The 24925-nt window shown below is 35.4% G+C and overlaps 1 protein-coding gene across 1 annotated transcript in view; it reads left to right on the forward strand.

The window, feature by feature from the left end:
- The window catches only part of LOC138181961 (uncharacterized), a 562178-nt gene that overhangs the window by 176045 nt on the left and 361208 nt on the right, over window positions 1–24925 (forward strand). Inside the window, exon 3 of the mRNA XM_069117380.1 lies at window positions 24182–24241. Coding sequence (XP_068973481.1) covers window positions 24182–24241 — 60 coding nt within the window. The remainder of the gene's footprint in view (window positions 1–24181; window positions 24242–24925) is intronic.

Here is a 24925-nt window from a genome sequence, read left to right on the forward strand (position 1 = left end):
TAGACACTTGCTCGATCGTGTCTTGGAGATTGTCTAGTTTCTTGTTGGTTAAAGTAAACTTAAGGATCGTGTTAAAAATTATCGCAGTACTTGGATTTTAAACAGCTTAAAGGTAGATGATATCTTGCAAGGAAATTGAATTAGATTCAAGTTTCGTATTACTCACCTATGATAATCATAGCTTACAATTTCTATTTAAGCAGACATCTTAAAAGTTTTATACATAACAAATATTATATTTCAAATAATCGATCGAAGGTTTCTTCGTTCCTGCATCCATCGTAACACCGGCAAACATCACACGTTTGTAATGATTCACGAGGCAAATTGCGGAGAACAAACGACGATTATCCTCGTTTTCCGTGTTATTTGAATCGTTACATGGCGTCACAGCGATATAACGACTCTAACAAATTACCATATTATGCGCGTTGACACAGTCGTTATTACAATTACGTTGAAACGTATCAGCGAGCAGAAAGTTACTAGCAGAAAGCTGCGAACGTTCGCAGGTAATTAGGCAAAATCAACGCGACCTTTAATGAAGCATATTTAATCTACGAAGTAATTAATGCACGGTTCACTGGCGTTTAAATATTACTTAACATGCGCAACAAACAATAACGCTATGCTAATGTTATTTCGCGTAATGATAGTACACGTCGTGAAAGAATAGCAATTTCGAACACGAGAACGAGGGTTATCATAATTTTGAATTATTTCTTCAAATGATATATCGCATCAAGTTTGAGAAATAGCTAATTGGTCGTTAATGTTTCTAAAGTGAATTACCGATTACGACGATCCTCATAATATCTTATATATGTATTTCTTATGCAAAATATAATTACCATATTTTATTGTTATTGTTATTGCCTTGATTGTCATTACCGCTATTGCCTCAGTTTGATGAAACTGCGATTATAGTTCTGTGACTAATGAGATAACTTAATATCTATTAATTGAATATCTAGTTTAGTATCTTTTTTCCAGGGAATGGCAAGCTACGTTCGTTCATACACATTTTATCTTCGTACGTGTTTTTAATACGTCGACCAGTAAAAAGATTAATTCTATTAAATTACGTGGACAGTTACGTTATCTTCTCTGCACCATTCCAATTCTATCTGAAATATTTATCGATGCCATCGAGCGTTTAAAAAATACTCGCTCGAATCGGTATGATATAATACGTGTACCACTAATATTTCCATAATAGATTATTTTCGTAGCTGGTCGACGCGATTAGAGATACGTACGCGCGATCCTACAATTTGTACCCCTTTTTTCAAATTAATTGCTTTTCGTAGATTTGTATATCGACTTTCTTGGGTTACTTGCGTATGTAATAAAATCTTGGAACCGTAGTATAATTTACTATTCTCTATAATAGATACTTCTAATAAAAGTCAGGCTCGTTTCATAATTCCAACATCCACTTAAATCTGCTCTAAATGTACCAACGACAAGTACCTAAGTGTCCCGTGACTTATGAACAACGTTGTACATATAATTCATGCTTGGCAGTGCTCGATTTCATAAATTACTCCGCGCCAGAAATTTAATCCAGAAAAGGATTCCCGAGAATGCCGTAGCACCTCGGAGCTTCTCTATATTTTCCGTCTCCATTATCATGTTGTCACGGAACGATATTTACAGCATAACATTTCCACGTCGTGTCCCGAACTTTTGCGCGGGACTCAGACACGCGATTAATCTTCGGCCGTTAAACAACAAGCAAGAGAGCCGGTGGTTAATTTCACGAGAGTCTGCGCGTAAGCAAGCAACTCAAATAGATCTCGAGACCGATGCGAGTGGCTGACGAGGCGACCAACGGAGAAGTTGTTCACCGTTTCTCAAGCCGCTGGAATCTCCGTGGCATTGGGAACACCTCGTTGCGAACGCGTCACGAGGTTACGGCGCTACGTCTTGCTCCATTATCGTAATCACGTAATGACATGATATTATGGCCTGCATTATGGCCATCGATCGTTTGTTGCCGGTAATTGCAGGTCGAGCAAACGCTACGCGTGTTGTTCGAGTACGATTATGTGCGATCGGTTCGCGATTGTAGCTACATGGATGAAGCGGTTTGTCAAAATGGAATTTTTATATTCATACGTTGATTCGTGTGTGGAAACAGGTATAATAGGTCGATTCTTATACGACATTTCCATTCGTATTTTAATTATACATGTAATAAACAATATAATATTGGCAGAAATTAGGTTGGAAATACGCATAAGAGACGTACGCGGTGGCTATTGATGCATCATTTACTGTAGCGTTTACATAAATTTACCACATACATAGTGTTTACTAGTATGAAACTTACTATTCAAATACGGTCAATTCCGTGTAATGAAACCGTGTAGATAGAAAACACATTGAGATACGAATCAATCTCTGGCGAATAAAGTGGAAATTATTCTTGTATTATATTATTGAGACGATATTTTCAGAATCTAAAACAAATACGTGGTATTTCTGTGATTATTATAATTTCTCCTCTTTTTAGTTTCATGATTCCTGACTGCTCGGAGTGTAACGAAGAATAAATAGATAGTATATACCAACGTTCTTAGAATATGCGATGATACTATAGAAATGGGCGGGAAATTTAAACCGAACTTACGTATCTTGACGTTAATTCTTCTTCTTGGATGCGCTGAATTTATCTAAAAGATAATATCGTTCGCACTAGTTATCGGAAGTTTCTGATTAAATTTGCAGAGGTGAAACGTCATCGACGAGTTTTCAAGCGAATAATAATAAGTTTATCGTTCGTTTCGTCGATAAAATGGAATTGAGAATTTTTTCACAGCGTACTTCGTGCAACGTTTTAAACGATATTCTCAATTCGATCGTAGTTAGTTCACTCGTTCAGGGTCGTACGTTCTATTTCTCAATCGGGCTCGTCTGGATTGCTGCTCCTCGACTCCAAATAGAATATGCAGAAATCTTCAAAGCTCGTTACATTGCTGGTAGCGAACTCTACTTGCGTATTTATAGTCCGGCTAAGAATACTAGCATCGTTTCGATGCATAACGTGGTTTCGTGTAAGGACATGGTATATATTTATGTTGTTGGGTAAGTGAACGCGGATGTTACGTAACGTTGAAAATAATTGTACATTCAATTGTAATTTTCCTTCAATATTTCTGAAAAGATACGACCCCGAATCTTACTGCAACAGATTTTAAAATCGTTCTATTAATACGTCTTTGATAAATTTAAAATTTAACCGGTTTGTGGCATACGCAATAAAGTTCACTCTATTTGCGACTTTAATAAAACTTTCTTCGTCGTTTTATAAATAAGAACTTAAGACTGACGAGTATATGAGTAAGAGAAACTTTAATTTCTTCCCATGATATCTTTCTAATTATTTCTTCCAATTTCGCTGTTAGATAATTCTCATGTATAATCGTAAAATCCAACTAACTCTTCATACATACAGATATATATGTCGGGTTAATCGGGTTTGTTGGGTTGGTGCTGGTTCTTGGGGCACCTTGCGTTTCTTCATTAGGACTAGCCATTATAGTTGTTCAAAGGTTTATATTTACAGTAATATGTACAGGAGTTGTTTAAACAAGGTTTAACTGTATAACGTAAAGTCACTCTTATATAAACAATGTTCTCGGGTTTAACGAATCCACGATCAACGGGACAACTTTTTGAACATTTAGTTATAAGCTATTCTTGAAATGACGTTTGCTATGACGTTCGGTATCTTTTAGACTAATCGTTTGACGTTGTGTATCAACTCTCCAAGGTGATCATACAAATAAAAGACTGACACGATCACACTTGTCAATTGCATATTGATCAGGGTTATCAACAAAATTCCAGGCACCGTTACTAGGCTCGCGTAGAGCCGTTATTGCTCCCGCCTCGGGACTTGTTTGTTAATACAACGTGTGTCCCTCAACATTAGTACTTCTACGTTCATCCCGAGACCGTGGCTACGTTCGGTGACCGGCAGTGTCACCTCAACCTCAAGTCCACTGTTATAATACTATATTAAACAGGTTAAACAAACAGTTTAACCGAAAGTATTGGGAATCTTCCCAAAATTCCAAAAGAAAGGCCCACTATCCCTACATCTCCGACATATACATAAACCAATATGCTAGCCAACAAAATTTCGGCCATAACTTCACAAGCTTATACAACGAATTTATTCAAATATCAAGTACTCCCGCTCAATTTTTTTTAAATTGCCACGCTCGCGTCGACATTTTTTCGCATTATTCCTGAAACAAACTTTATATACGGTCAGGTTAACACGTGGAAGTTACGACTGATCTGACAGATATATGCGACATTTTCTCAAAAATATTTCCAAATCGGCATGTCGTGAAGTTTGTCGACGACGAGTAACCGATATGTATATTAGTAATAAATCCTCCTGTGTGCGTATCTCTTGGGATTAAGGAGGAACATATATCGTAAATATTTCTCAGACGAATAAGAAGAATTTACGACAGGCTAGGAAAAGGGGGAGGATAAGCAAGAAGAGGAAGACGAGGAAGGAAGTTGGGTGGGAAAGTAAAGGGAGGAAGCGGAAAATAGAGAAGGAAGGAAAGAGAAAGTAAGGAAGGAAGCAACGGAGGAAAGGGAAGCTCTCAGAAATAATGCTTACCTTTGTTGATTCCAGCACTCAAGAAGCAATTAATTAATGCCTCTCTCGCTATTCAACTCTTACCCTGTTTTGCAATTACTGTATCTCACCTGAGCCGTTTGTAAATATCTAACTACCGAAGCACGTAATTTTAACTAATTAAATCAAATAATATTTACTAATACGATAAATATGTATTTTAATAGAATTAAACATTTTTCGTATATTCCCATAATTTTCAGACAAAAATCGACGCAATAGCAAATAATATAAATGAAAATCACTGATACACAGCGATCCACGATGCAATTTTTAAGATCAACACTTGCGGGAAGGTTAAGCGAACTACAAACACGTCGACGTAATCCGGTAGATGGTGAAATAAAAAGAGGAGGGAGAGGAAAATCGGCACGCGGTATCTGGGACAATATATCCGTGAAGAGACGTTTTCCGGTCTCTCAGAAGGACCTCGAAATATCGAGTCTTTACGATCGAACTTGAGCCATGATCTCGCGAGCTCAGTTTTATTTATATCCGCGAACGGCATAAAACGACGATTTGTTCGATACTTTCCGGCATTGCTGACGTATACGTTTCTTCATCGTTCTCGCCCTGTTCCTCTTCGTACCGTTCTCGCCCTGTTCCTCTTCGTACCGTTCTCGCCCTGTTCCTCTTCGTACCGTTCTCGCCTCCGTTTCCGTGAATAATACAGCTGCTTCGCGCGGAACTTGTGTTTGCCAGACGGATTCTCTAACTTTTCTCTCAGGACACGGGCTAACGATTTTTCCGCGCTTCCTCGTGATTTAGGAGACTTAGGTGCTCCTTCGGTGGTTCTATCGCGAGATTTCTCTCTGTCAGACCGTCTATGGAGGAGAATTTTAACGTCTCTGATCCTGAACTAGGATCGTAATGTTTGACTTGATTTCTCGTTTGTTTGTTTGTTCGAGATTGTTTGCATTGAGTGATCTCGTCACGGGTAATGCGGAGGTTTCTTATTACGCGTGGCGAATGGAAAATGCGAAGTTTATGTCGAATATGAAGCTATCATAGGTGAAACACACGATAAATTCTTTTTTCGTCCTTTATAGAAGAGAATTTTAAAAATGTAATACGTTGATAAGCAATTCCACGTGAAGACTATCTTCCTGTTTCATCTTGAGATCAAATACCAATCAAAAATATGTTTTTGTCACTCTTTCGAATACTTAAAGATACCGATAACGTTGATTATACGCAGGATAATACCAATTACGTTAATTTGACACAAATAAACTAATATTATTCGTTTCTTACAAACCGAGATTTGGTTTAAATTTATTTAATATTTAAATCCATTAGGTTGTTCCATACCATCTCCCTAACGTTCGATAACTGAATTAAATCCCAAGTTGTTCAATACAGATATTAAAAAATTCAACGAGAGTAATTCTTTATCCCGTGCTTTTGATCATCGTACAAAATACGCATTTTGCGGAAATAAATTCATATTTCATTTTTTTTTTTTTTTTTTTTTTTGTAACTGGTTACAGGATAATCGTCTCTCGATACTTTGATACAAAGCGTTAGAACGCAATTCGCATACTAAATACCCTTGCGTATGTATCGTGTCAGAATTCCACGCCATTCCATTTACCGCAAATTACAAGCCGTTTATGCGTCACGTTCGATTTACTTTCGCCTCTTCTGCCGGACAAATAAGGCTTACACGTATGTATGCGACGCGGCAATTTAGAATTCATTCCGTGCGCTGTGATGTCGGGCACGGTCGACTAAATTCAGCCACAAAAGTCGACAGTCGATCGATTCGTCGTCGTTCCGCTCACACGCTTCCAAATAGAACAGTTTTAATCGCCTTTGGCGAACCGTGACTGCTTTCACAGTTTTTCCGTCGATGTAACGGAAAATCTTTGAAGCAAACGGGCCTTGCTTCGTATAAAGTACGATTACGATAAGCCGATGCAGCCTGCGATACACTTTGGATTAAAATGCAACCGGTATAAAGTATCCGTAATACTATTTTTATGTATCTTTTCTCCTCGTTTTGTCCTTCCAGCAAGTTTACAACCGGAATACGAGGAATATTGAATATAATGAAACGGACGGGATTTAAGATCGTAAATTAAAACACAGAAATTGAACACTTCCGTTTTTTAATCAGAGATTAATCTTCAGAGGAAAATATACACATACGCGTGAATCTATTCAGTTTTAAACTGAAATATGGTGTCATTACTTAAACGGACGAGATCGATAAAATTAATTAGAAATGAATTAAAATTAATTAGAAATTAATTAGAAATCATTTTGTTTGATTAAATGAACGAAACGTACATCTTCTCGATGGCAATTGCACGCACGCTTGCGTATATTTCACTCGATTCGAATTAATTAGCGTAGCTCTGATTCTTTTTCATATTATATCTCATTACAAGTACCAAGGTATATGAAGCCTGTTAAGTGAACCAAGTAATTTTAGATACGACATTTCATTACACTCGTCTCGTTATGATTACGGTATATTCAAAATATTAATAGAATATTTGTTCCAGCGGAATGATAGGCGTTTACTTTGATACGAATTTGATATAACGAAAAAAGAGGATATCCCTCAGTTCTTTACCAGATACAAATATTAATCGCGGTTTACTAATTTTTCAATGACAGTTCAATGAAATTTCGCTCCATGTGCAACGTTTATAAAATCGTAATACTTTCACGTACATATTACTTGAGTTACAACTCGCTAACTAGAACGAATATCGTGTTAATCAATACTGATAACTCGTTTCCATTCACGTTCTTTTCATTTGAGATTATTATTGAAAGAATATTTGTACTTGTCTCTACTCCGTATTTAGTGAAAATTAACATCAAACGTTACCATTAAATAGTGTCTTCTTTTTATCATAATTTCCTGCTCTTCGTCAGAATCATTTCTATCATTTTTCCTTTCCCTTATTGAGAGAAACAGATTTAACAGATTTATATTTCACGGTCCTTTAAAATTATATCCACGTAGCAATTTCATCGGAATATTTTATCATTTTCACTTTTTACGCTTGATTTGATTTCGCTTTTCAGAATTGCATTACGTTCCTCCAAAATTTTCTATTTCTTTGTCAGACGTTTTATAAATATTTTATCGTCTCTACAGTAACCCATCGAAATTTAATTGATTTTTTACGAAGACTTGTTTCTTTTCGTATTGTGCATTTCTCGTTTTATTTCACGTTAACAAATTTCCTAATAATGCACCTGTAGCTAAATAAGATACTTCAGTCAATATTTCTTCCTTCGATCGAAGTTCCTTGAGAAACATAAAATATAAATAGAGTAATGTAAATGTAAATAAGCTTTCGAATAGTAGAGTCGTAGCGAAGGTATTTTAAGTTCGCCTTTTAGTGCTTTATATCCCTGAAGACCTTATTTTCGATAAACTCGGGCTGAAAATTTGATTAGTTGATATTTCAGTGGAAAATCTTTCAAATAAGTATATACAGTAGATTTCTTTGAAGTATTGTATTTGATTATGGCTTAACCTTCGTTCGTTGGAATGACCAAATAAATTGACGCGAAGAAAATTAACATTCATGCTATTCTTGTTTCGCTTTAACTTGTTTTCTTCGCAGGCCTTTTACCATGTTACGTGCTAATTCGTGTTACGCTCTAAGTTTTTCCTCAGGAAGGGAACATATTCGAACATCAATTTATCGACACAAAGCGTCTTGGATAATTAACTGATATAAATCTTAAATCTGTATACTAAGATACAATATTGCTGTAGTTTATTGTTTTTTTAAATTTCTTCTTAAAGATGTTAGTATTCCATGCATAATAAGTAAAACAATATGTTCCATCGTTGCGTAGTATTACAAAATTCACAAAAAAATGGATTTTGAATGACGAATGATTTCGTACTTTGTAAATGTAATTCAAGAAAGTTGTACTTGAAATTCGGTCGATAGTGGATATTGTCTGTGCCGTGTCGAGTATGTTTGACTAATATGTATGATGTATACAAGCTGTATGAGCTGGAATCTCGCAATGCGATCTATTTTCGGTGAAATATCGCCGCTCGTAAAACGGAAAGAAGGAGGAGGAAGAGAAGGAGAATCTTGTTCGGATCCTTATGCAAAGCTACACATCGTATTATGTGTACATTTGCGGTGACTATAGAACGAAATGGAATTTGTGATCGAAGTTTTTATTGTACTGGGAAATAAATAAATCCCGTGTACGCACGAGGAAATATTCATTGCATGGAAAATTGATTTCACTGACAAGCACAACATTGTGACACACTCTAAAAATACGATACCAGTAAACGTAGTTATTTCAAATTCGTCGAGAAATAGAAATATGAAGTTACATCGACGAACGAATCAAAGTATAATTATAAAACGAGACGTCGGATGCAAAATGATAAATAGTTCGAATATCGCTCTTTTCTTTCAAATTTTTATAATTCAACCTGGTTTCGTAGATCCTCTGTATTTTAATGCTGCTTTAACTCTGCTGCAAACGATCCTTCTACCGTATTTTTATGCGGAGAACCTAGAATTAATCCATTCGAAATCGCTTTATCTTTATCAATCTGGATTATCACGCTGATAGAAATTTCTCAGATACTAAGATATAAAAAAGTTAAAGGATTCAATCCGCTTAAACGGAGTCGAGTCTGTCCGACAAATAACCAATCCACTCAAAGTTCTTGCATTCGGAGGAATGAGGTCGCACGAAGCGACAAACGGGAAACAACGTACCGCGCTGCATCGGTGTTATCACTTTAATAATTAATAGACGGCGTGGCAAACTATGTAGGAACCGCGTCTGGCCGAAATATTGGCGTCGACGCCAAAATCTCGTCACGATCGCTGCGACAATGGACATCCGTCCGGCTCATGGAGATTTATCGCGTCGTTCCGCGACAAGCACGGGGCTAGCAAATCAAACGAGCCACGAAATATGGCCTTAAAGTGCTCGACGCTTACCGAGCATCGCGAAAATCGTGTCCACGGATCGAGAACAGGCTTCTACTTGCACTAACATTAAATTCGAGTTTCCCAGTTCGTGCTCTCTTCCACGATTTGCTCTCCAAATGCTATACGTTACTCTTGTAAATGTACCAGGCATGTAAATATGAAACCGGAATTTTTGTATAGAAAATACACGTTTATTGTATGAAAATGATTAAAAATATTTTATTCGAAGTATTGCCCATCGCTAGCTATACATTTTTCCCACCTGTCTGGCAATTGGTGGATGCCACGCCAAAAAAACTATCGCTCTTTTGAGGCAGACCAGTCATCGAGCCATTTTCGTACATTTTCGTAAGAAGCGAAGTGCTGGTCAGAAAGTGCGTGTCCCATCGATGCAAATAAATAGTAATCGGACGGAGCCAAGTCTGGTGAGTAAGCTGCGTGCGAAAGTATTTCCCAACTGAACGCTTCGATCGTTTCCTTGACCGGTTTTGCTGTATGCGATGCTGCATTATCACGAAGCAAAATTACTTTGTGTTGCCTTTTTTGATATTCTGGTCGTTTTTCACGCAAAGCTTGATTCAAATCGATCATTTGTTGTCGGTAGCGCTCAGTATTAACGGTTTCACCAGGTTTTAACAGCTCGGTGGTCTTTTTCGATGGTCTTCCACGTTCTTCGTTCCTCGCGTCAAAATTGCCACTTCTGAATTTTTTAAACCACTCAAAGCACTGTGATTTACCAAGAGCATGCTCACCGTAAGTTTCGACAAGCGTTCGATGCGATTCTGCAGCAGTTTTCTTCAAATGGTAACAGAAAATCAATGCTGTCCGCAAATCGTAGTTTCCAGGCACAAAATTTGACATGTTTATCGCTATTACAAACTATGCTGTTGTATGAAACTTGTATTGTTCTGAATCGAAAATGTTTGTGAGATGTCAACAAAGACTTTTGGCATCAGTGACGCAGTTTAGTGATAACTACATTATCAGCTAGGACCATCTATAGGCAAATTCCGGTTTCATATTTACAGACCTGATATAAATTTGATTTATCGATAGCACACTCTATGTATCTAGTTTGATAGATTCGGACGTTCTATCGAAGTTACACATTCGTTGGAAAATTGTAACAAATTTTATTTTCACGCCTTTGTGGCTCTTCGGCTTTCGACCGTGCATCGCGCTTTGTTTCGAAATTTCGTGAACATTGCGGCTTTCCTTCTTCGGAGCGGACCTGAAACTGACAATCGTCGTGAAACTTTGATATCTAAAATTTCACTTTACTTGGTATTTTATATTATATGACAACGTATGATATGAATAAAATAACAGTATCGACATCTTAATACAGGGTGAATCGTAAACGCGAATGGGTGAATCATGTCCACGTTTCAAAGTGTGAATATATACACTAAAATGAATAAAATCGTCTCACGAATGTATTTTCCAGCAAGTATATACACTCAGTGCAGTAGCACGAGGCTATTGAGCTATTGAGGCACGAGGCGGACACTTGGAATATTTTCTTTAATCATTCATAACTGGCAAATTATGGCACGTAGAAGGTACATATATGTTCATACGACGTTTTTTACTTTTTACTAGTTCGTAGTTTGCTAGCATGTGGATTCAGTTCCTCAAGTATGGACATGCATTCGCGACTCACTCTGTAATTATGATCGACACTGGTGGTTAGAAAATCATTTCACTCAGGAATAGCACATCGGACTTGGAATTCGCTCCACGAGAAACAACCTCTATTTTCTTAAGAGATGCTCGAGTTTCGTGGAGGTCCGTATAATCGTAATACCATGAAATCAAACGAGATGGGTTACGAGGTGCAAAGAGGTGCCTAATAGATAGGAAGATGGAGCGTCGTGGACGCTTTACGACTTCTTCACGAGCTCGAAAGACGGGTTCTCAGGGTCGCGATGTAAATCCGGGCACAGGGATTCGAAATACCATCGCGAGTAAATATCGTCAGCCTGGTTTCTCCATTACGCGCCTCTAAAACGATTTTTCTCCCTCTTTTTTCCCTCTGTCTCCCTTTCTCGTTTCCCCTTTGGTTCCTTTTGCTAAATCGACCGATTCCAACAGGGGACGCGTTCTTCACTCCCTGGAACCGACTCTTTGTGGTTATTGTAGACGGAAATTTCGTTTGACGGGTTTTTCGGGGAAAAGGAAATTTCGTTGCGACTTCGATGAATTGAGAGGTAGGGGATTGTAACGTCGACAAAGGCTCCGGGCAAGCCCCGCGCGCGAACGAAACTGCGTTAAGTGAATGACATTAAAGTTGGAAAACTATCGATGTTAAGAAACGAAGTAAACATTTTTGCGGATTGGGTACATGTACAGGCTTGTGAAAATATTCGAACATTCGTGGACATCTTTTACGAATATATTACGTGTGTACGCGAAACGGTTTGAATAAGATGAGAAAGAGATTGAGAGAAAGATATTGGCAAAGCTTGAAACGGATAGCGTTTATCTATCAGATTGCTAGAAGTATCTGAAAAATCCTGATGATTGTTACGACATATTTTCTTTTTAATTTATATCGTATTTCGTATGAAAATAGCGTGTTACGTATAGGCCACTAAGTTTATCGAAGAATTGAATATCTTTAATGTTACTCCTAATAAGAACGTATTGATGTTTTGTATTGAAATCATTACGCGTGAAATGATAGTAATAATAATTGTTCATTAATGATGTAATAATATCGCGATAAAATATGCCAGTTATTCGAGATTGAAAAATTTTAATACTTTCTTAATCTTTCTGAAAAATATATAGCGATATCGCAATTGTTTATCAATTATATACATAGTGAAGTACATTGGAATGACTTTTTATTAATTTTGTTGAGCCTATCAGTAGTCAAAGTCTCGCGAGTTTCACGAAATAAAGCAACAGAAATTTTACCACAGAAAGACAAGAAACATAGTTTCTCTTTGAAGAAGCGATAGGTTAATAAGAAACGCAAGCACGAAGCAATATTTTATTGAAACTATGATAAGGTGATGAATGAAAGGATCGATCGCGTTAAGCGACTTATCAGGAAAATTCGAGTCGCGAGAATTCTCGTGAGTGGCTTCCAAGCTTCGGCTCGAACGCTAGAAAAAAAGAATCGCGCAACGTCAAACGGAACAAATTTTGAGCGTTCCAGTTGGATTTATTGCGGTGCCCAGGGATTTCCACTTTAGAGACGATCCTTCTCGTGGCTTATTCTGCCAGGACAACGTTTTATTTTCAGCGCTATTTTTCCTCGACGATCGTCTGCTTTTACATTTCCCTGCTGGAGTCTCGTCAAGTACAAGGTAGTAGTAGCTCGTAAAAATAAAGAAAAAAAGGAAGAAACGAAAGAAATAAGAAGCGCAGAAGGAATTCGAGTTTTGGGTACTCGTTAGGCTTGAAAAAGCTATAATTAAGCCCGTAAACAGAGAATAAGCAATTTCTCTCGTACGTTCGAAAACTTCGATCGTGTATCATCGAACGAAATAAAATTCTGCTCCGAATTTTGACTGGTTTGCGAGAATTTTATAAATGACAATTTAAAGCTGAAAACAGGTTTGGCGATATTTTTATGGTTGAAGTTTGTTCGATACAATTTTATGGTTCGCTAAATTTATCGAAGTTAATTTAGAATATTTGACAATTTTACGCCATGAAAATCGACAGGCGGTGTACATAAGTATGCGTGTACGTGTATCGTAGTACAATAATTCGATATTATTTAAATGAGATATTTTTAAAAATAAATGACTTTTCTCTAAATTATTTCGTTACTTCCTTGTCAAATAAAATAACTTTTTATTTTGCTTTTTATCCGAATAAATATTTCCTGAAACAGTTTTTCAAATAATCTCTAATTCTAATGCATATATCATCTGCATCAAAAACATAGATTTTCCTATAATGCTTCATATATACATACTCTTTCGAGTATCTAATCAAATATTTATTCAAGAACAAATTATGAGTAATGCCAAGAGCATATGTTTGTTTCACTATTAGATAATCCAAATTTATTGTTTGTAATTCAAATGTAAATAAAACTAAATATTTAACACACAAAACCATTTATTACTTTATTTCAAAGAAGGAATTAAATTGAAAAGTTATTTAATCTCGAATTTCATCGCTTCTGGTTGCAATCTTTTATTTTTGTTTCAAATAAAATCTCCTCGGATCTACCATGTATTTACACAATTTCTCGTTTCTAGTTTCAATAAAATATTCCATTTTTTTATCGTCTTTGTTCGTCGTTCAATTTTTAGGATATTAAAAACGATTCTTGTCATAGACTGTTTTAAATTTTCTCTGCGTTTGATGGAACAGAAAATGCAATTCGCTCTCAGTTATTAAACATACCACGATATATAATACAAAGCTGTAACACATACTAATTTGTAACGGATGTAAAGTTGCAGTAGTAACAAATGTTTATTTTCATTAGAAGCAAGTGTTATTACGCATGAGTGAAATTATCAAGCTTCAACTTTATATTCTCGTATCAAATGCATAATGTTATTATCAGTTGTATATATCATTTATTTTCTTCTCGTTCGAAATTACGATATTTCGCGTGTAACTTCGCGTAACGACGTTGTTCCCTCGTTAATTTTTATTTTTAAATATTTTTCACCCACCTTTTTCCGCTCTTGAAAAAAAAAGTATTCACGATGCCGAAATCCAGTGGAGATAGGACATTCATTTTGCAAGGATCGTCGGATTCGAGCATCGAAAATTTGTTTGTCTCTTGACCGGCGGAAATTTATTTTGTAAATTTATTACTGTGTCACGTGTGCGTTTGTACATTTACGAAAACATGATAAATTTTTTCCACGAGAAGTGAATTTCCTTTTTTTTGTTTTATGTATTCTTCCACGATGCGATGTTTATTTCTGGCAAAAAACAATATTAATTAAATTCGTACAGTTTAATTATTTCTCAGTCACTGTAAAATTGCAATCGTTTCAAAGGGTTGTATGTTGAATTGCGTGCTCAGTCGTTCGAAACGTTATTTCAATTAAAATAATATCTAAATTAAAGATATTTATTTTGAGTTGTTTCGATCCTTTCTTAAAAAGATAGTAAAATATTCGAAAATCTTACCTACTCAATGGCCAAGCCGATTATCGCGTAAAAATTGTCGAAATTAAGAAACTCCGAGCGCTTTGACGATCGATCTAGAAACGATCGGTAAGTGCGAGTGTGAAAAATCCATTTTCGATGTTTGCGAAGGAAAGCCTATAGGCATTGCGGATGAATGTGAGGCAAAAGCTTTAGGAACGATCGACGGGTACTAAAATTCCTTGAAAAAACATCCAGGTCGTCGATTCAGCAGAGTTGCGAAGCAAGCACGAAATTTTCCGAAAGGGAGGATGGAGAAGAGGAGGAAGAAAACGACACTAAAATAAATGAACAAGACAAAAGAAAATATAAGAAAAAGGGATCGGGCAAAATCCGTAGACGTTGGTCCATTGTCGTGAAGCGTTCACCATCAGAATTTCTGAACCACCAGGACACTTGGGAGAACAGGAGGTTCGAGAATAACGATGATTCCAACGCTGTTATCGAGTGATTTCGTAGGTATCCTTCAAACGGTCCTCATTACGACCCGTTGCGAACTATTGGAGAACAATCGTGAAACGATCGAGTCGTACTTCTAGCGAAAATAACAAGAACTAGTAGCTGGGTGATTTCTTTAATTTATGGTGACAAACTTCGAACGAGAATTCAAATGGCTGCGATAAGAAATACGAGTTTATTGTGTCACGTAATGCCATTTTTAAAGCATTCCTTTTCCGAACATTCATTACGAATGTTAGTTACAGAATAACTGCAGCCATCGGTAAAATTGTTGAAAATAGTGATACACCGTTTGAACAAATTAGGACCGTCATTAGGAATGATTTTATCTCATCAATCAGGCAAGTTAAAAATTGTTAAAAATTCAAATATTTCCTCCAGTGGTACTGTTCGAATATGACCCTTCTTTACTTCGTCTCTTATTTTGCTCGGTTTTCTGCAAATTCTATTCTTCGCAGTCTTGTCATCAAGATTGCTGCGGACCCACAGGTATTGGATTTTCATTTCTCTCGTGTCTGTAGTCCTTCTTTGTGTCCCTTTTTGCCTCGTTAACTCTTATATCCTCTCTTTAAACTTTCTGACATGAGTCAACGGCTTCGTGAAATTCTTGTTCAGACATGCCACTGAGAAGATCACTCGTTTATCAGTTTTCCCCTTATTTCACATTAAAGTAACAAGATCTGTTCACCTCCTTGTATGTTGCGAGAAGATATATATACTGATATATAAGATGCCCGAACCTAAGCCAGAACTAACAAATACTATATTTGATACGATGAAAAAATGATAGGGTTTTTAAATATTTGTATATATTTACATTATCAATTTAGATAGGTAGCTATCTATCGATTTTTACTGTGAACAGTATTTTTCAAACAAACCGAGATATTCATACGAAAATTTAAGAATATTTAAAGGATAAACAAGCTTTGACTACTATTTCTATATTACATTTTTATTTAATATTCTTCAAAAATTACATATTATTCGCAATACTTATATCTTATGTCTATACATTGTAATGTAATTATTTTGCATATAATACTAATTGACGTATTTCATAATTAAGGTCTTAATTGAGATGATTGCTAGATTATATTCAGCTCGTTATAACAGAAAACCACATTCCTTTTCTACCTTTAGCTATATCTATACCACGGATAACCAAGGCAATATCTATGGTTTCTCCTATTTCGCAAGCGTATTTGTTCTATAATTAAATGTATTTCGTTAAAAAATTCTAATGGCAGTGAAACGATAACGAACCGGTTTTTCGTCCGATACGAAATTAAATAAATTAAATAAAATTCAGAAGGATGTAGAGCTGACAATATCGATATGACACATTGTTTCAAGAAAAATCTATCTAAACGTCCAATCACATCTAACTACAAGATTGTGTCATTTGATAGTTAAATAACGAAATAATTCGACAAAAATCATTTGATTATTTAAATAAATTAGCACGTAATTATTTCAAAATAGTATTTAGTATATCAAATAAGACAGTATATCGTTTAAACGATCATTTGTCAAATATTTTATTCGACGAAACTGTAAAAAAGCCACGTCATCTCCAATTTGGATGATTTTTGAATATGTTGTGAAGCTCAACGTTTTGAATAACTTTCTCCTTCACGCGTGACTATCGTTCGGCCATAATTTCCGAGGTATTCGCAAAAAACTATCGACGCCGTTACAGCGAATTCCACCTATAATCGTGCGGGAAACTTTCGTTCCCATGAATTCTGGTTGAAAATTTCATTGGACAATTTTTCATTCATAAATGATGGTCCACAGTCGATTTAAACGTTTCCGTGTCACCGTCACAAGTTTTTCCCAGAACACCTGGCTCCGGAATACTCTGTAAATAAGACGGACATCGGTTACTGGATTCTCAAAGGAGTCTCTTAATCACCCGCTTGAGAGCCTTCTGCATTGGGAACACGGAATAACTTAACGAGCTGAAAGATTTACAACCAACCAGTGGGGTAGCCGTTTCAAAGAACCACTTAGACTCGAGGTCGTAGAGAATCGCATGGTGCTACGTTATTTCTTAAGTTTCAAACCATGTGTTACTGCTTTCTTTTTAGTAGAACCATTATTTCGTTAATGTGCGCCGATATTAAATGGAAGAGTTTGTTTCATTCGCTAAATTCCACTGGGCGTAAAATTTTACTAGAGTATGATCTGTTAGTTGTATTTAATACAAGTTTGATTTGACTGCACATTATAGTGTTGCAGAAGGTATGCACACAAAAAAATTATTTTATAGAAAATTTCAAGCAAAATTTCGTAAAATATCTAATTCTATTAAATTGTGTTATATTGATACAATATCTTCTAATGACTATTGCACTTAATCATTCAGTTACTTCTAAGATTAACGAAATTTATTTAAAAAGAAGAGACACATTTCTTATTCTCTTAATCGTTATTTTCGTGAAAAGCATTCATTTGGTTAACTTTTATATCTGAAAAATGGCTCTACTATTTGTGACATGCACCTTTCTTTGCAGAATAAAATTTCACCAGGAATTTTCGAATATTTGTTTTCATTTGTTTCCTGGATTTCGCTGTCGAACAGCTTTCCATTGTAGATGGTTTTCGACGAAGAACAAAGAGAAATGGAATTGGCACGATACCGATAACGAAACCATCTCTTACATTCTTTATACAATTGCATTTGGACGTAGAGTTTGTGATATCGTCTCAATATTTCGACCGATACGTTAAAATCCAATTTTTTCATTATTGTTTCATAAACTGCACCCAGCATCTTTCACGAAGCTAATAATTCAAGTGTTTTGTCGTTTGCATTTATTGCGTTAACGATAATTACATGTATCAGCTTTTACTATCGAAGACGTTCAAAATAAAATGTTCATTATTTTTTATGCTTGAAACAAATCCCTGTTTCGATTGCATTTTTTTAAGTTATTTTCATAAAAAATATGAGATTGGATAAGAATCTATAACGTAATAATTAGAAATCAATGTTTCAGGTTATATACAATATTTTATATCAGATTTCATGTGGAAAATATCGAATCTGTTTGTGAGTGGATAATTCAGAGAATACGTTCGCTAACTTTTTTATGACTAGCAGAATGTATTATATTCCACTTAAATATTCATCTTCTTAGTGTATACGTATATCAGATCGTCTTCCTCAGTGCCAATTCGATAAATACATATGTACCACTCGAGTATTAAAACTCTGTGTAATATGCTAAATTGCATTTTTTCGCGTAAAACCCTAGCGATGGAGTTCTTTGTGGACAGGGTGTTCTCCAAAGGATTTGACATAAAGTGGGAGTGGATGCACTCTGGTAAGAGGAGTGCAAAGAACAGCACTGCACTTACTTCGGAACCTGGAAATCAAATATGCGGCTGAGTGATTCGATTGTACCATTTTATATGAAACTCTCTTCTCTTTGTATCATTTCTAACGTATTCGTCGGCTAGATCGGCTAAAAAATGGAAGGATCTTATCAAACTACGTTTTGCTAATAACACCTTCAAAATCCATCTCGTTGTCTTATTATCAAATAATTTCATTTACTCGAACAACTTAATCCTAATTAACTATTGTCTATCTAAAATTAGAATTAACAACTCAAACGGTAGATTTTAAAAGAATTTTCATAATTTTATACACAAAGAGCAAAGTCATACGGATGTTAATAGATTGAAAACGTGGAAATCTACATCTTCTTAAAACGATCTACCAGACTAATGTGAAACCAATTGTCACGACGTGCATCAATTGCTCGCGCGTATCAAAAGTAATTCGATTCAATGAGTAACGATATGCACGGGAAGAAAGTCCTGGAAGAAATTTCTGCTAGAAAGTTGGCCGAGCCTTTCCCTGCTCGCCTTTTTGAATCAGGGTCGCGATTGTTGACCGATCCGTCGAAGCGAATATAGATAAGGAGGAAGCGATTCAGTGCGGATTCCGTGTTGCGGATGTTCCACTGTTCGAATCGATTCGGCTTGTTTTTCTCGTTCGACGTGTCGTACCTAACCGTGTTACGTCATAAATTATAAAGTGCCATTAGAATCTTCACCTGATATCGCCGACGAATTGTAGAATGCGCCATGCATTTTTCGATTCAAGAGAGATTTCCAACAGTTTTTTGACTTTTTTCAACGTTTTAGAAATTTCAGTGTTTAACCGTATAGTGGATACAACAGTGTTCGTATCCAAATGACAATAGGAATGTTCTGTTTGACTCGAAATCGATAACAATGTGTACTTATATTAACAACGATTACTCCAAACGAATTTTTATACCGCGAGAATTTTTCACATTGATTTCACTATGATATCATGTGATTTAGAACCTGCATAATTTTACTAGTTACTGTCCCATTTTATTGTATCATTATATCATTGTGTCGTTATCGGGTAATTCATTTATAACAATTATTACTTGCAATTTCCTTAATGAAAATGTAATCAACTGGAAAATTCTATCGTTCTTAGGAAAAGGATCCAATTACGGAGGATTAAATTGTATCGTATCTTTCAATTATATGGGAAGCTTTCACAAAGAACGATTGAAATCTACCAACTGGGAAAAGAAAATATCTCTTTGGATGTTTAATCCATGCGAAATGAAAGTTACATTTTAAAAAGATATTATGGTCGTCTTATTGGCTCAACGATTTTTGTTCTCGTTTAATCTCGTTGATTTACAATTGCAGCGAGCGTATGCGTCATAGAGAAACGGTTTCATAATTCACTGTGTCGTTTGGGTCCGTGGCAACGCGCTGTTCATTGATCCAAAGAGTTACATGTTTTGAAATTTGTACAAACACCGGATAAATAATGCTAAGCGTAGAGACGCGGAGATTTAATTAATTTTCATAGTTGCTATAACATGCACGCAATAACGGAAAACTCGATTCATCGTGTAGCATACAGAACATACACCGTGGTCCCATTTATCCATGTGAAACGCAATATTGATTCGGCGCTACAAACTGCAATTGTTTGCTTGATATTGTGCTATTCCCGCGCTCTCCTTTCTCCACTGATGTTCCACCAATTCCGAACACGATAATAGTTATTTTTTCTATCGTACGCCGATTCACTGTTTCCACAGAACCATAAAAATTTTTATAGAAACGTAGTTGAAAAAATCCGATATTAATTTTATAATTCATAGAAATTGTTCGACGATATCGGTATCGTTATCGGTACAGTTATTACTGTTTCGTTTTTTAAATATCGAATTGCTGCATAAATTCTGTCTCTGATGATATAGGGCGTAATGTTGTAAGAAACGTAGCACTGCTACGTAAGTCGATAAGAGATTAGAGAAGACAGGAACAGATTATTTTCCTTAATTCGTTAATGAAATAGGCTTTATTAAATTGACTACTTGATCCATCGATTCATCATAATTAACGAACTCGGTATTCGTCAAATCGATTCACAACTGACTCGATCCCATTTGGAATTACAAACAATAGCGTTACTACGATTGTCGTTTGTTGTCAACATCGGACTGCGTGTTTCAATCTGCTGCACTATTCTGTCATTTAACGATAAATCTCGCGTAAATATCGCGAATGTCCAATGGATTAGAATAGCACATCATCGACAAATAATTAATCGCGTTAACTATATTTTCTCTTTTAACTGTGTTCTCATATTCAATGCTCTCCATATTCGTATTCCATATTATCTAGTTCGTGAAATGAAAAAGAAAATTTTTCGAGAGATCGTGTTATTGGCGACTATTTGAAGATCATTGAAATCGTATCATTTGCGTTGAAATTTATTTGAAGCTTACAGGTCAATATTGTGATTCTGTCATTGGTGATCGTTTATAAGCCAGCCGATCATATATTTTATTTTTTTAAATAGGAATATTTCGTTAAATAGGAATGTGAAACAGATGAATTGAATTAAATGGACTTTACACATCCTGCAAATTAACTTACGGTATTTTCCATAATACTTAAATTGCGTTACTTTATAAACAAAGCATAATTAAACACTACGGTCATTTGTAGGTTCGTAGAAGTCATTGAGGTCGTGTCGTTAGCAGCCATTTGAAGATCACAGGTTCATCGAGGTTACGTCATTAGGACTTAAGATCATTTAAATGGGTCATTTAAAGGTCACGAGGGAAATCGTGATTGTATAATCGTCGATCAAATCAATTCATCTGAAAATTAGTCGAGGCTGATTGAGTGCTGCTAGGTGATTTGTGGCCATTTGCACACAGTAGCGTGGTAAATTATGCGTGATTAATTTTCTGACGGAACAATCGTGTTCTATGCACGAAGCTCGTATTTCATGATCAACTTATACCTTTATTTTCAATTTATAATCACTAGCTAGTACATAGCGTGTCGAAAACAGCGGACGATATTTATAATACTATGTATTTGTTATTCTAAGTATCATTATCATATCCCAGGCACCAAGACAATGAAGGAAATCTATGCGAAGTTCATGGAAAATCCAATTTCTTGCATTCTTTTCTATTGCTATTCCTTTGTTATCCACAGCACGAATACTTAAATTCGATGTAAAATTCGCGATCATGTTACGTACTTTTTAATTACTGTTTATTGTCTCGTACAACGATAATTATTATCGGAAATTGTTATTCTGGTAGTAAAAAAACGCTTAATGAATCTGGATTTCTTTTAGCTTGATCAAGATACTTTCGGTGGTGGCGATTGGAAATATTCTCTCTTGAATTCACGGAATTATTTCCCCTTGAATTCACGGAATTATTGATTTTTAAAGTAGCACTCGTGTGATGTAGCGTATTCATTTTTTGGCTCCGATTCCATTGATTCGCTTGGAAGATTGATTTTAATTGAAGTCTAGAATACCGAATTGACGATACCATGAGATTTTTTTGTTTATGAGAATTTGGAGCTACATGGATTTTCGGTCGAGAGATTTAATTGATAATACCGTTTAATTATCTGATTTTCAAAATTTAATCCAGGACTGTGCTGTAATTTGTTTGCTAAAAAATAAACGAGGCAAAATGGTAAGTGTAAATCGAAGGAAGCATCGCTCATGCACGTGCGTAAATGTATAAATATAAATATTCCAGATGTATATAAAGGAATGTTAAAAAATGGACATTATTAATTTTGCTCATGCGTACATTTAACGTGATATTTATTTACAATACATGTAGATATCTGATACTTGATCAGAAAATTGCATTTTCCTCGTTCATTAAAGCTTTTTCATAACATCGTGCAACGTCGTTTCAACCAAAATTCGTAAAAAAATTTCCAACAATTTTTAATAAAAATACAGTACGACATTTATATCTACCGCAACTTTATTTTAAAGTAGAAACAATTAAGTACACGTAACGTCGTTTCATCAGTTCATAAAATTACACAAAATTTCTACAAAATTTTTCAAACATGGAGTCTATCGTTTACACATGTTACGACTTTATTTTCAAACAGAATATCATACAAATTCCAAAGGTATCGCAACAGTTTTGTCAAAACTTTTTCGTAATATCGTCAAAAATATCCAATAAATTAAAACGAAAAAGATACGATCTAACGTTAACAATTGCTACAATTTTATCTTCAACGATAAAGTACATCGTGCAAACTCTATAGTTATCACTAGACTGCGAATTTTTATCTATTCGTGGAAAAATTGAAGGTGTAAAAATCCACCTAATGCATATAATATACAAAAATATATCATACATAAAATATTCAAAACAGAGTAGTTATTATACTACTTCATTCTTTCTATTTAAATTCCATCTTTTAATTACATTCGTAAAAATATAATGATGCACAAAAACCAACCGTGTCCAGTTCTGAGAAACGTTACGCCATCTAAGTACGACTACCAACCATTGCGCAAATAATGAAACATCGCAGTTGTTACTTCGGTATACACTTGCCCCGAAGGAGGGTCGAATTAAGCGAAATTGCATCGTTAAATCACCCACTTTCCGTTTCCTTTTTCTACATAAACCATATATCCAGACTGTAATTCTTATCCTCTCCCACTCCGTTCTACATCCTTTTTTATATTTTACATGGCTCCTCTGCCCCTTACTCGTTCCTTGTTCGATGAAACTAGGCGAATGCATTTTCTCGGTCAGGGGCAGTTAATGGCTGGACTGCAACCACCGAACTAGATGGCATCCCGCAGATTTACGAGGCGACAGCTTTTACAGGCCGCGTTTCGGGATTCCCAGTTTTGCCCGTAACATCCGGACGATTTCACGGAGGGAAATCATGCCTCTATTTCGAATTGACAGCTCTTCGATCGATGTCAAAAAGCACGATATTCCTGGCCACCTAAAAGCTGCGAGATATAATTGCCGCTTTTCTAATGGTCGATCGCCGAAGTTTTTCCGGCCTCCCTAAATCGACTCTCTTCTCTTCTACGAATTTCGTCCGATAACGCGTTTCTTTCGCGAAATTTTCTATTTCCGAAACACCAGGGGAAATGGTCTGTGTCGTGTCGCGTGTATTATCCTGGAAGTTTCTTACTTTAGAATTATATACACTACCGTTTAAAAATATTCGGACGCTTGCTTATTTTTGATAAAATGTATCCTAATTATGAAGTTACAAATAAAAAGAATTGCAGCGGTTTTATTCGTTATAATTATTTCACTGAGTTGTTTGCAGAGTTCGTAGCGATAAGGAAAAATTAAAAAATATCGTCTAACGTATTTATAAAAATATATATAAAGTGTATAGTATACTTATTCTATCAGAATTTATACATTTGAGTAAAGTGAAAATGTTTAAGCAATCTTATTCAAATTCAAGTCAGATTACGGATGATCTTCTAAACTGACAGGAAAGAATCTGAACACTCTGATCAAATTTATATATTCTTAATATAATTAATCAGAACGTCCGAATATCTATGAACGATAGTGTACGTAGAAATGTTTTTACATAAATTAATTCCGATCGATTAGAAACTATGTGTTTCTTGTTACAGCCAACCATTTTCGGCACGGTGGCCTCGGATCTGACCCCAAAGGATGGCAACAGTCGAAGGGTGAGTGTCAAAGAACGATAAAATTTCATATATCGATGGTAATTAATTCTTTGACGTGGACTGTGTTTCAATTCTAATAAATTAAACATTTCGTAATTACATTTTGTTCGATATTAATCGTTTTAAATTATCAGAAATTACTGAAAATGAAAAATATCAATTTATTTTCTGTTTTAATATGGTTAAAACATGAATATTACTTTCCGATCAGACGTTTTGTTGGAATATTTCAAATTTTCTGCAAGGTCGACGTTAATGTAATTACTTGCAGTTAAACGGTAATTAATAATTAATTAGTAAATAATTAGCGATAAAATAATAGTACTTGGCCGTTTCTCGTATCTCGTTACATACACTTTCATATTTATTGCGATAAATTAATAAACGAAATATGCAATATACGAAAGAGGCAATCAACGATCATCGCAAAAATCATTGCCATATTTATAAATACGTACAGTATTATAACATATTATCTGAAACTTTAGTAGAATGACAACTGGCTAGATAGAGCGTAACTTTTACGATGAAAAAAATTAGGGAAATATCGTTGAAGTTATGCTTGTCAAAAGTTCAATAATTTCGTGTATATCAAAAGTAGGGTGATGAAATAGGATAACTTTTCTCGCAAAATACGTTTGCTTCAAAACGTATTAATTTCATATGAAAATTATGTTGATGAGA

The sequence above is a fragment of the Bombus flavifrons genome, chromosome 7 (assembly GCF_040668555.2).
Source record: "Bombus flavifrons isolate JBK064 chromosome 7, iyBomFlav1_principal, whole genome shotgun sequence".
NCBI classification, from domain to species: domain Eukaryota; kingdom Metazoa; phylum Arthropoda; class Insecta; order Hymenoptera; family Apidae; genus Bombus; species Bombus flavifrons.